This window comes from Oncorhynchus mykiss, chromosome 12 (genome assembly GCF_057628025.1).
Source record: "Oncorhynchus mykiss isolate SJ-2025 chromosome 12, ASM5762802v1, whole genome shotgun sequence".
NCBI lineage: Eukaryota > Metazoa > Chordata > Actinopteri > Salmoniformes > Salmonidae > Oncorhynchus > Oncorhynchus mykiss.
Window position 1 is genome coordinate 83859107 of NC_143033.1, and position 13155 is coordinate 83872261.

General features: G+C 40.9%; 1 protein-coding gene across 2 annotated transcripts in view; it reads right to left on the bottom strand.

The window, feature by feature from the left end:
* Window positions 1-12474, bottom strand: part of LOC110538570 (protein shisa-6) — a 75582-nt gene extending 63108 nt beyond the window's left edge. Inside the window, exons 1-3 of one of the 2 annotated variants that reach the window (XM_021625465.3) lie at window positions 12152-12474; window positions 10606-11603; window positions 1368-1516 (exon numbers count right to left, since the gene is read on the bottom strand). In XM_021625465.3, the coding sequence (XP_021481140.1) occupies window positions 1368-1516; window positions 10606-11150 (694 nt within the window). In that variant the 5' untranslated portion in view covers window positions 11151-11603; window positions 12152-12474. The remainder of the gene's footprint in view (window positions 1-1367; window positions 1517-10605; window positions 11604-12151) is intronic. The other variant, XM_090193735.1, reaches the window with a different exon arrangement.
* Between the last annotated feature and the right edge of the window lie 681 nt (window positions 12475-13155).

A 13155-nucleotide genomic window follows, 5' to 3' on the forward strand; every position in this document is an offset into this window, starting at 1 on the left:
AACGATGCAAGACAGAATTATCTCAGGACAAAAGCCATGTGTCTCCCGAAGAACATATTAATTTGCATCTCCATTTTGAGCCAATGCTGAGTAGGCTTATGGAACCCCAGCATGAAAATAGACTCAGCCGAGGCCCTTTGTCTAAACTGCTATATCGTTTTCAGTCTTAAAAAAATATACTTAAGTAGCAGGGCCCCATCATCAGTTTGGGGCAGTAGTGAACTACATGTGGTTTAACTTGCAATTTAAATACATTTTTGCAGTAGCTTTGTGGTAGTTGACCTAAATTCAAATCTTGGTAGTGTTTTCAGTAGTTCATTACTTTGTTGCCATGTAGTGGTGTAGCTTACTACTGGAACTACACACAACTTTTTTTTTTGCAAAAATAAAATATTGGTGAAGTAGGCAAGAATTGCCTTAATTTTTCAGCATCAAACCTGCCTAATTCTCACTTGAAACACTTTTTGTGTGCCGAGTTCCACATGTTTGAGTTTAATAGGCCAGAATACACATTCTGTTAACATCTGACTCCAGAGTGATATGTTCTTGCAATTTGTAGTCTGTGACATTTCAGATTCAGGTATGATAATTTTTCGCTAAGTAGTTTGGATGCAGTGAACTACTTTTCAAAAGTAACATTAAGGTTAGCTTTAGTGTAGTTTAACTTAGTGTGAAGTAACTGGTAGCTCGTTAATTCTATTTTCAGAGTAGCTTCCCCAACCCTGCCCATCATCTATTTCAGTGCGTGTGTCAAAGACCATTTTAACCATTAATGAAAACAATAAGGTCCCACTTTACCATGCAAAGGTTGCATACCATAGAAATAACATTGTTGTACACATGTCAGCCAAGTATAATGACAGTAGTCATATGTACTGTTACATAGAAGCGTGTACAATGGAGATTACTGTGTAGTCATAAAAAGCTATTGAAAGTCCATAATAGAATGTCTCCTGATTCAGTCATCCCTGCTTGTCTCGTTTCTATGGGATTTCTATAATCTACCTCCACAATTCCTACCAATCTCTACTGTCTATATGAAATTCAGACTGGATCTCCACCACTCAGAGAATGTAACTGAGGGCAAAGACTATGGCTTTAATAACACCTTCTGTATTATGTTCTCATGACATTTACATTGAACCTCGTTTCATTTGATCTAACTATTTAACATAACCTCTGTTTCCATAGTAACTCTTGGGTATCGATTTTATACAGAGAAAGGACTTTGATTCAACTCATAGTGCACCATGCAGCTTACTAGAGGGAAAGAACATTTCGGAACCTATGCTTAGGACAAGTACAGTTTGAATCATTTTTGCAAGATATTCTTGGATATGTGAAGTAAAAACAGTGCAGGTACCCACCGTGGTTTGCTAGCATGGTGTGAACTGGGGTGTAATGGTTCTTGGACGTTCGGAGAGGTGTGTCCATGTCTTTGGGTGAACCCTCCAATGCTGCAATATTTTCATTCTCCTTATTTAGTCCTTGTTGCCTCAAAATGTCTGCAAGGGCTCTGCGAAAGAAATGTAAAAACACAGATGTAATTTAATAGTTGTCAGACTATACAAACAGAAACCGAAATAATTTCCTGTTTTCAATGACCGACAACCATTATTATCAACATCCCCAGAAGGTCTACTTAATTTATTTAGTTACATACAGCTTCAATTGTGTTGGTGGAACTCCAAAACCAGGTACAGTGTGAAGTGTAATTACACCCAACGTGGCCGATAGGCCAGGTTTCACTACTGAGCCACACTGAGTACAGATGTGCCTTTCCCTTCAGGCCAAGGAAAGACAGCTAAAGCCATTCATCAATGTTCCTTGAAGAACGTTCTGCTAGAGCTATACGCCCCCACTACTAAGGTTCAAATGGGAATCTAACTCCTACCAAGTTACCAATTTTTCACACAAAGCATCTTGCTATCACCATTTTCAACATTGGTCCCCATTGAAGCATAGTGGTGAGGATGGTGGACATATTGGTTTCTTCAAAGAGCTGAAAGGGTAATGTAACTGTGTCAAAGTCGACCTGAGTCAACTTCTTTCCATAACTCTCTGTGACTTTGGGAGCTATATATTAATAGCCTTTCCCTTCTAGGATGGGCACACTTTAACCATATCCTTTTCACAGACTGAGGCGACCTGGTTTTCATCGCCCCAGTTGACTACTTTGTGTCTTGTATGGCAGGAACACGTTCAACCAGTCCCACACAGTGGAGGAATAGAGGTGCTTTTTAAAAATATTGTGTTTGAAAACCCCAAAGTCTAGACCTGTCACAGTTTCCTCTCCTACAAAATCTCTTAGGTAAATCATGTTTCAATAGCACCAGTACATTCCTATGTATGGGAAGGGAAAAAACATCTTCAAGAAATGGGAACGTATAAAATAATCTTCAAATGATACACCCATCATCCATCGAGGGAGTGAAGTAAATACTGTAAAGAAGAGAAGTGAAAATAAATTGTAATTCCATTTACACTGCACTTGCAGCACATGACAGAGGATGTGGTTCAGTCTTGTTGGTTATCAGAGGGACTTGCCTCCGCAGTGAAATTAGATTTTTTTCTCTCTTTCTTTCTATTTTAACACATTTCTACATTGTCAAAAGAGATAAGGAAGCCTAGAATGTGTTTACAGATATGGCGACATGTTTGCAATTATTTCAGACTGAGACAGAGATTTAATTATTATGAGCATGTGGTGTAGATGTTCAACAAGTCTATCATCTGCATTCTAAACGGATTAGTTTAGTTTATTAGGATCCCATTAGCTACTGCACATGCAGCAGCTACTCTTCTTGGGGTTCACATACAATGTACAAATACATGACAAAGTACAGAACAGTTATAGACAAGAAAAACACAAGATATTACATTAAATAAAAAATAAAAAATGCACATAAAATAAGAGTTATATATTTGAAAGAGACCAAGAGACAACAAAAATAGTATTTACATATTCATATTATTCATAGTATTCATATATATTCATAGTATTCACATATACACATTCATAGTCTTATATACAATACATTACATCTTTAGAAATAGGAGAGATGATGTGATACAACATACTTTTTTTTTCTTCCGTTTTTTAAAGCTAAACTTACTTTTTTCCTGAGTAACGTCTTGTGGCAGAGCATTCCACAATGACACGGCTCTAAACATACAGTAACTGAGCGATGCATTAAATCTGTCTTTGGTTTGGGTCCTGTGAAGAAACCCATAGTGACGTATCTGGTGGAGTATGTACAGTATGTCTCATTGAAGTGTATGCATATAGATTATACAAGTGGTTAGGCATTTTCAACACACACACATTTCTTAAAAAGACTAGAAGAGAAGTAACACATTTCTCCTCAACCCTCAACCATGACAGACTCATGCATGCTGTTGATGTTAGTTCTGTGTGTACAGTCAAGGGCAAGGCGTGCTGCTTTGTTTTGAGTCAACTGCAGCTTCGCTAGGTCTTTCTTTGCTGCACCGGGCCATTTACCAATTAAAATAGGTTCAAAAGCATTGGGGAGAAAAAAATGGAAACCAATGTGAATTTGTACTCCTCTTGGATCCTGAACTCCACAAAATATTTGTCAAGCCATGATTCATGGCTGAATTAATATGTTATAAAAGTATTGCAGCATTGACCCTGCCTATCAGGTTGTCAGTAATTTCGGTTTAACGCAGAACTAAAAACTCTTGTAATTTGGTCAGATGCTGGAGGACCAGTACCAGTACCAATTAGGTATATGTAGTCTGTCCATGAGAGATTAGTTGTCAGGAACACCAAAGAAATTAATATTCCCAATGTGAGCAGAGAGAAGGATATCACTGACATGTTAACCACTAATGGAGTAAAAGCAGAGACTGGAGAAGAAATACATCCATGGAGGTGTGCTTTACATGCATTAAAGTTATACAAGAGACATTGCAAAGTCATACTATCTCACCTACCTCACCCAATCTGCTTTCTCTGCCCAATATTATGGTAAAATCACTCAAAAATGACATATTCAATCTCACTGCATGCAGGTCAATTTAGAAATCCCTTTTGAATGTATTGGAACTGACTCTCACTGGCATAACAAAACCTAATATGTACTCAATCTGAGAGTAGATACTTTTTTGCAACAGATCCATCTTAAATTGCATCCAGGTTTGCTTTCGAGAAAGTGATCAATATAGACCACTCAAATCCCTGGCTTTGGCTTTCACTCGACATTTATTGTGCCTCCGTGAAGGTCACAGAAGAAACAACAAAGGTCTGCCAATGCCTTAGCATTCCCCTCACAATCCATCCCCAGTCACTGAGATAAAACTCTGAGTCACTTCACAGGGCTAAATACATTTAAACCATTGCCTAGTATATAGTTAATCCCATGTTCCAATACTACTTTCTAGACAGGGTTATCAGCATGGATGTCTCAAGCCAGCCACAGAAGTCATTTTTTCCCCCCGGCAGAGATCATTGTTACCAAATGTGCCAAATGATTGTTGGAAATAAATCATTAAAAAGCTATTGAATGTCCACTATGCAATGTCACCTCGTTTAGTCATCCCTACTCTGGCTGCATTTACACAGGCAGCCCAATTCTGATTTTACACTAATTGGTCTTTTGTCCAGTCACATGAGATATTTTAACACTATATATTTTTTGAGCTGATCTGATTGGTCAAAAGACCAAAAAGTAAAGAAAAAAATCTGAATTGGGCAGCATCTGTCTCATCTCTCTCACCATCAGTCATACTGATGTGGTGGTGGCAGTAAGCATCTCCATTTGAAAGTACGCCCCATGGCTAGGATAGGAGAGCATTAAGGGGCCAGAAATCCTCACAGTCTCCTCAGTTCCAAGTACTGAGATGGGGGTACTGCCACAGCCTCAGAAGTCTAATAGTCTTTAGTGGGATCAAAGTGAGTCGTTTGGTAGGTTGCATGAAATAGCTTTGACTAGAACTGTAGGAATACACTAGAGACAGACAGATATTGGTATCATATTTCTACTTGTACTGTCATCGTTGAAACTGTCAAGGTAATGGCTTGGCTTGCATTTAAGGATTCTATATTTGAATGTCACTCTATGAGCAGAAAAATGTGTCTGAGAGCATTATCTCTTAAACCAAAGACCTGTACTTGACACCATCTTTTGGTGTGACTATTAAATCAATAGCTATTGAGGTTGTAGACATAACCATGAATTTTCGAAAGGAAAAATGAATGGGGGGCACTTATCCAAGCCTTGTTCTCGTGTCTATATTTTGTCAACAGAACCATCCACCAGACGTTTAATAAACTGAGGGGAACAAAAAGGTTTCCTTTCTAATGCTTTGATATGCATTGTTCAGCTCGGAGTCAATGACATTTGACAGGCTGAAGTATGGACTTCTAACAACAGTGTGAGTGGGACTCATCTAACAGCTGAGGTATTGATGCAGAAAACAGGTGCCGAGGTTAATGGATGTTGTGGAAGAGAGACAGATCTATGGTTGTAGATCCCTGTCATGAGAAGATGACAGTGTCATCCTTGGAGCTTACCCCATACTGAACATCTGGCCACCGCTACAGTTCAAGCTGCATTTAACTCCAGACAAAGTTCTTCCAGTCTGCTAGACCAGCCACTATATCCACTAGGCTTGTGGTACAAATTATCTCTAGTGGAGAAACATACATGTTCTATCTAGGGTTGATGCCATGGGAGGTGCTTGCTTAAGAATGGGTACAAATTAATGCTGCATGGAGTCTGAGAACAATCAATCTGAATTCCACTCACTGCCTTGATTTTATGGAGCCAGCAGGTAACGAGGGTACAGAAGCCAGTCCTAGCAAGGCACAATTAGCCTCACATGGGCTTTCATCAAGATCTTAGCTTTGGCTGAACAGGTAGACAACCCCCTTTGCTATGGGCTAATATACACCAGACCACCATTAGACAACCACAATGATTGGCTAACCACATGTGGTTTCTCCACCCAAACCATCTCTTTCGGTACTGTCTTGTTATAGCTTTTCTTGCAAGGCATAGGTATACTACTCACATACAACACTGTGAGTGAATGAGATAGCTGCTGGCTTAATCTGCTAAATTCATCATGGCGGGTTGATGTCAGAGCACAAAATCCCTAACATACTCCTCCACTTCAGAAGGTTAACTGTCTTTCAATTCAGACTACAGTACATTAGTTACTCTCCTAGCTCTAGGAAGTGCTTAACAATATAGTCAAGGCTTCTAATGTGTCATGGAAAAAATCACCAGCTTCAATAATTGCGGAGGCAATTTGTTATTTTCAGCACCTATCCAAATACTTGGAAATTGTAGGACTGCAGAGTGCACGATTATAAGGATTGTTGGTACAGTATGCATTCATAGGGACATAATATAATGAATACATTGAGACATTGATTATACTTTCCCAACAGCAGTCCATCCATGGGTCATTATCCCGTAAGATACAAAGCCAATCAAAAGAAGGGAGAGTGACATCTGTACAGTATGTCCTCTGGGTTGTTAGCAGAGAAGCAACCCAACCTTGCTCCTAGTCTGAATGTTATACCGTGACCATGAATGTGATGCCTTTTCTTTGACAGAGCCATTCAATTCCACACCTGCATCATGGAGGTTTGTTTGTGCTGCTGATGAAAACGGAACAATACTTTAGTTGACAAGAGGCATTTAATGTTCCAATGTATGGTGGTGGTTGTGGTAGTAGTAGTGGTGGTGGTTGTGGTAGTAGTAGTGGTGGTGGTTGTGGTAGTAGTAGTGGTGGTGGTTGTGGTAGTAGTAGTGGTGGTGGTTGTGGTAGTAGTAGTGGTGGTGGTTGTGGTAATAGTAGTGGTGGTGGTAGTGGTGAATCGAGTTGACTGTCAGTTGGGGGTTGTGTATATCTGCATAAGAGAGGTACTTGAAAAGGAGTTGATTGTAATCATCAGTTGGCCTTTGCATAATGGCTTGCAGGTGATGTAACAGGTATATGTAGTCTGTCCATGAGAGATTAGTTGTCAGGAACACCAAAGAAATTAATATTCCCAATGTGAGCAGAGAGAAGGATATCACTGACATGTTAACCACTAATGGAGTAAAAGCAGAGACTGGAGAAGAAATACATCCATGGAGGTGTGCTTTACATGCATTAAAGTTATACAAGAGACATTGCAAAGTCATACTATCTCACCTACCTCACCCAATCTGCTTTCTCTGCCCAATATTATGGTAAAATCACTCAAAAATGACATATTCAATCTCACTGCATGCAGGTCAATTTAGAAATCCCTTTTGAATGTATTGGAACTGACTCTCACTGGCATAACAAAACCTAATATGTACTCAATCTGAGAGTAGATACTTTTTTGCAACAGATCCATCTTAAATTGCATCCAGGTTTGCTTTCGAGAAAGTGATCAATATAGACCACTCAAATCCCTGGCTTTGGCTTTCACTCGACATTTATTGTGCCTCCGTGAAGGTCACAGAAGAAACAACAAAGGTCTGCCAATGCCTTAGCATTCCCCTCACAATCCATCCCCAGTCACTGAGATAAAACTCTGAGTCACTTCACAGGGCTAAATACATTTAAACCATTGCCTAGTATATAGTTAATCCCATGTTCCAATACTACTTTCTAGACAGGGTTATCAGCATGGATGTCTCAAGCCAGCCACAGAAGTCATTTTTTCCCCCCGGCAGAGATCATTGTTACCAAATGTGCCAAATGATTGTTGGAAATAAATCATTAAAAAGCTATTGAATGTCCACTATGCAATGTCACCTCGTTTAGTCATCCCTACTCTGGCTGCATTTACACAGGCAGCCCAATTCTGATTTTACACTAATTGGTCTTTTGTCCAGTCACATGAGATATTTTAACACTATATATTTTTTGAGCTGATCTGATTGGTCAAAAGACCAAAAAGTAAAGAAAAAAATCTGAATTGGGCAGCATCTGTCTCATCTCTCTCACCATCAGTCATACTGATGTGGTGGTGGCAGTAAGCATCTCCATTTGAAAGTACGCCCCATGGCTAGGATAGGAGAGCATTAAGGGGCCAGAAATCCTCACAGTCTCCTCAGTTCCAAGTACTGAGATGGGGGTACTGCCACAGCCTCAGAAGTCTAATAGTCTTTAGTGGGATCAAAGTGAGTCGTTTGGTAGGTTGCATGAAATAGCTTTGACTAGAACTGTAGGAATACACTAGAGACAGACAGATATTGGTATCATATTTCTACTTGTACTGTCATCGTTGAAACTGTCAAGGTAATGGCTTGGCTTGCATTTAAGGATTCTATATTTGAATGTCACTCTATGAGCAGAAAAATGTGTCTGAGAGCATTATCTCTTAAACCAAAGACCTGTACTTGACACCATCTTTTGGTGTGACTATTAAATCAATAGCTATTGAGGTTGTAGACATAACCATGAATTTTCGAAAGGAAAAATGAATGGGGGGCACTTATCCAAGCCTTGTTCTCGTGTCTATATTTTGTCAACAGAACCATCCACCAGACGTTTAATAAACTGAGGGGAACAAAAAGGTTTCCTTTCTAATGCTTTGATATGCATTGTTCAGCTCGGAGTCAATGACATTTGACAGGCTGAAGTATGGACTTCTAACAACAGTGTGAGTGGGACTCATCTAACAGCTGAGGTATTGATGCAGAAAACAGGTGCCGAGGTTAATGGATGTTGTGGAAGAGAGACAGATCTATGGTTGTAGATCCCTGTCATGAGAAGATGACAGTGTCATCCTTGGAGCTTACCCCATACTGAACATCTGGCCACCGCTACAGTTCAAGCTGCATTTAACTCCAGACAAAGTTCTTCCAGTCTGCTAGACCAGCCACTATATCCACTAGGCTTGTGGTACAAATTATCTCTAGTGGAGAAACATACATGTTCTATCTAGGGTTGATGCCATGGGAGGTGCTTGCTTAAGAATGGGTACAAATTAATGCTGCATGGAGTCTGAGAACAATCAATCTGAATTCCACTCACTGCCTTGATTTTATGGAGCCAGCAGGTAACGAGGGTACAGAAGCCAGTCCTAGCAAGGCACAATTAGCCTCACATGGGCTTTCATCAAGATCTTAGCTTTGGCTGAACAGGTAGACAACCCCCTTTGCTATGGGCTAATATACACCAGACCACCATTAGACAACCACAATGATTGGCTAACCACATGTGGTTTCTCCACCCAAACCATCTCTTTCGGTACTGTCTTGTTATAGCTTTTCTTGCAAGGCATAGGTATACTACTCACATACAACACTGTGAGTGAATGAGATAGCTGCTGGCTTAATCTGCTAAATTCATCATGGCGGGTTGATGTCAGAGCACAAAATCCCTAACATACTCCTCCACTTCAGAAGGTTAACTGTCTTTCAATTCAGACTACAGTACATTAGTTACTCTCCTAGCTCTAGGAAGTGCTTAACAATATAGTCAAGGCTTCTAATGTGTCATGGAAAAAATCACCAGCTTCAATAATTGCGGAGGCAATTTGTTATTTTCAGCACCTATCCAAATACTTGGAAATTGTAGGACTGCAGAGTGCACGATTATAAGGATTGTTGGTACAGTATGCATTCATAGGGACATAATATAATGAATACATTGAGACATTGATTATACTTTCCCAACAGCAGTCCATCCATGGGTCATTATCCCGTAAGATACAAAGCCAATCAAAAGAAGGGAGAGTGACATCTGTACAGTATGTCCTCTGGGTTGTTAGCAGAGAAGCAACCCAACCTTGCTCCTAGTCTGAATGTTATACCGTGACCATGAATGTGATGCCTTTTCTTTGACAGAGCCATTCAATTCCACACCTGCATCATGGAGGTTTGTTTGTGCTGCTGATGAAAACGGAACAATACTTTAGTTGACAAGAGGCATTTAATGTTCCAATGTATGGTGGTGGTTGTGGTAGTAGTAGTGGTGGTGGTTGTGGTAGTAGTAGTGGTGGTGGTTGTGGTAGTAGTAGTGGTGGTGGTTGTGGTAGTAGTAGTGGTGGTGGTTGTGGTAGTAGTAGTGGTGGTGGTTGTGGTAATAGTAGTGGTGGTGGTAGTGGTGAATCGAGTTGACTGTCAGTTGGGGGTTGTGTATATCTGCATAAGAGAGGTACTTGAAAAGGAGTTGATTGTAATCATCAGTTGGCCTTTGCATAATGGCTTGCAGGTGATGTAACACTATTTTCCAGAGAGGAATGAAATTGATCATCATTGTGAATTATGGCTTCGTCCCTATTCAAAAGTTGAGCATATAGCTGCACACCTGTGATGGTCAGATTTCTATGCACCATTGGGATGAAGTGCTCGTGATTTAGTCTATTCACAAATCTAATTTAGCTTTCTATACCCAGTGTACACATTTTTACTGTCATCAGCAGACCTTTCATGTCTGTGAAAAATGAAGCTGGTGTTTCTTAACAGTGATTGCACACACAATCATGTACACACACACACACACACACACACACACACACACACACACACACACACACACAAACACACACACACACACACTAACACACACACACACACACACACACAGGAAAAAAGTGGCCCCCATAATAAATGACTATTTCTTAACCTGAATGTGAGGGTGACTTACCTATGGACATTCATTTCCTGAGGGGGCTTGGTTGCTTTGTCGTAGGCAACTTTTGCAGAAACTCCGATGAGGATGATAAAAGCTATGACACCACAGGTGATGTATACCGTTGTGTTAGTCTGATCCAAGTCAGGGTCGTAAGTGTCACCTGTTGGTGCCGGGGAGGGAGGCTGCGTTTTGATCCAATCTGGGGTGTTATAATTTGTGCAGGTTTTCTGTTCTATGCGTTTCCCTTTTTCTGCACAGCAATAGCGCAGGAAACAACTTCCACAACAGTAGCGGTGCTCGGTATTGTTGCACTCGAACACTTTATCGTACGCTCCGCTCACGTCATAGTAGCCCAGGCAGGTGTCATGGGTAGCGATCGAAGGTGCCTGGACCTGAGTGTTTCGCCGCGGAACCGCAGTAGGCGCCTCCGTGCCGTTCACCTCCTTCATCTTCTGATTCCGCTTTGGAGCGTTTTTCTTCTTGTTGGCTGTAGCCGCGCACAGTACATTCAGCGGGTCCAAGTAAATCAAAAGAAGCAGAAGATGCTGTATCCCCATGATTTGAGGTTGTATGTCTTTGCTGATGCGATCCTTTGCCCCCCACTTTTTTTAGTTGTATGCTTTCTCTCCTCACACGAAGACCTCTGCTTCTTTACCTAGCCGTGCTCCTGCCACTGACCCAGTCTTGTGGCTGTCCACAGGGGTTCATTTCCGAAGCCCTTTTCCAACTGTCCACTGCCGAGAGTGTCATGCTCTGGTTGAGGGAAGGATGCTTCTTGCACCAATCAATTGCAGTCGGACGACCGTGTCACACATTGTGCAGCATCCTCCGACTATAAGTGGAGTTCTGTGGTCATTGGGGGACTTTTGGGTGGAGGAACTGTCATTTGGATTCAGCTTGAGAAATGGGCTGAAGAATCCCCTCCGGCTGTCTTAGACAATGCCATCTACCATAAGTATGTATTTATTAGCAAAGCTCTAAATCTTGCACAGTTGAACGTTGATTGTTTTCTGTAGAGAAAGAAGGAGAGAAAGACAGGATTCAGTAAATTCCAACTGTAAAAAAATACTTTGGTAAAAGAAAAAAAAGGACCAAACATTTTGCATAAGAAAAATAACATAACCATCTGCACCAAATTAAATCTAATTTTATGAATTGCGTATCAATGCCAACTTAACAGACGCAAATGAACGCGCGTAAAACAATTCTGCTCAGTCAAACAAACGTTCCCTCGCAGACGCACGAACTGTTTCAGCACCATGGACAGCGCAACCCAGCGCGGACGCTATGCGGATATATCCCTGAGTAGTTCTTCGTGCTATGCTTTCTATTTTTGAATGTCCACTTCAAAGTTATAACGCAGACAAGTAAAAAGTCTTAACTCATTTTACAGAGAAATAGCCTAACATATTCAGTGTTGGTAGTTCCCCCCTCTTTTATTGTGTGAGGTTTACTTTCCTCCAGCTTTATTCATGGAGAGAAGAAGACGAATCTAACGAAACTTTTGTACAAACAAGACAACCAAAATCACACAGCAACGAAACAGAAAAACACTTACCCGTTGATGGTGTCAGGAAACTGAGTGTCTCGACTCTGCCACAGACTGAACCAAAGTACCTCAGCTCCGCGTGAGACCCCGTTCTGCTCCGACCCGACTCCCCCCTCCACATGAGCGCGTCTACGTCACCAATACAGGTACCTCAGTTAATTAGAAATCGGCCCCTGACAGCAGTGCTCTCGGTCATGCCTACAGGCTGCACTCAGTAATCTGGACCATTCTAGAACTGCATTAGAGTTTTCCCTTTCAGAGTGCGACGTTGGTGGTGTAAATCTTCGCTTTACTGTACAATGCTGCGTTCACTCATACCATGTAACAGCAGCATGTTGCAATTGTTGGTGCTTCTATATAGTTGGCTTTTATTATGGCCTATTATGCGAGAGATTGGGAATGATCTGCTTTAGGTAATACAATAACATGCCACAATATGATGCTAATACACAGTTTAACATGTCATGATAGCAGAGTTTGTCTCCACGCTATTGGAATGTTCTATTCTGGTGTTCAGAAAAGTGGCTATATTTCCTAAGACATTGATATCTAATCTGGAATGTGGCTCTTTGGAAAGAGAGACCACATACATTACAACGGAAAGCAGTTGGTTAATATTCAGTGAAAAGGCTGCATTAAAGCTAACACACTTACTTATAGGAGGCTCCTGAAACCGCAGTAGCCTAATTTTCAATGAAAGGCACTGCATCATGTTCAACCTCCATGTAATTTTGGATGAGGCAGTGGAGACTGAAAAAGAACAATGGCCTACATAATTGACTTCAGCCCCTAGTTCAGTGGAGGTTCCTGGGAGACCTTGTGCAATCTAAATCTAACAATCCTTATCGTTTCAGACAACTCTACATATTTGATGTACTTCCACCCTCAGTTTTCATTTGACAGGTTTGTGTACTTTCAGTTGTGTTTGCCCCATATTACAGTATGAGTATAAGGCTATGATGAGCTACTGTTACTCTCCAAGCACAGTAAGTTACTTTGTGGCCCATGGTTGA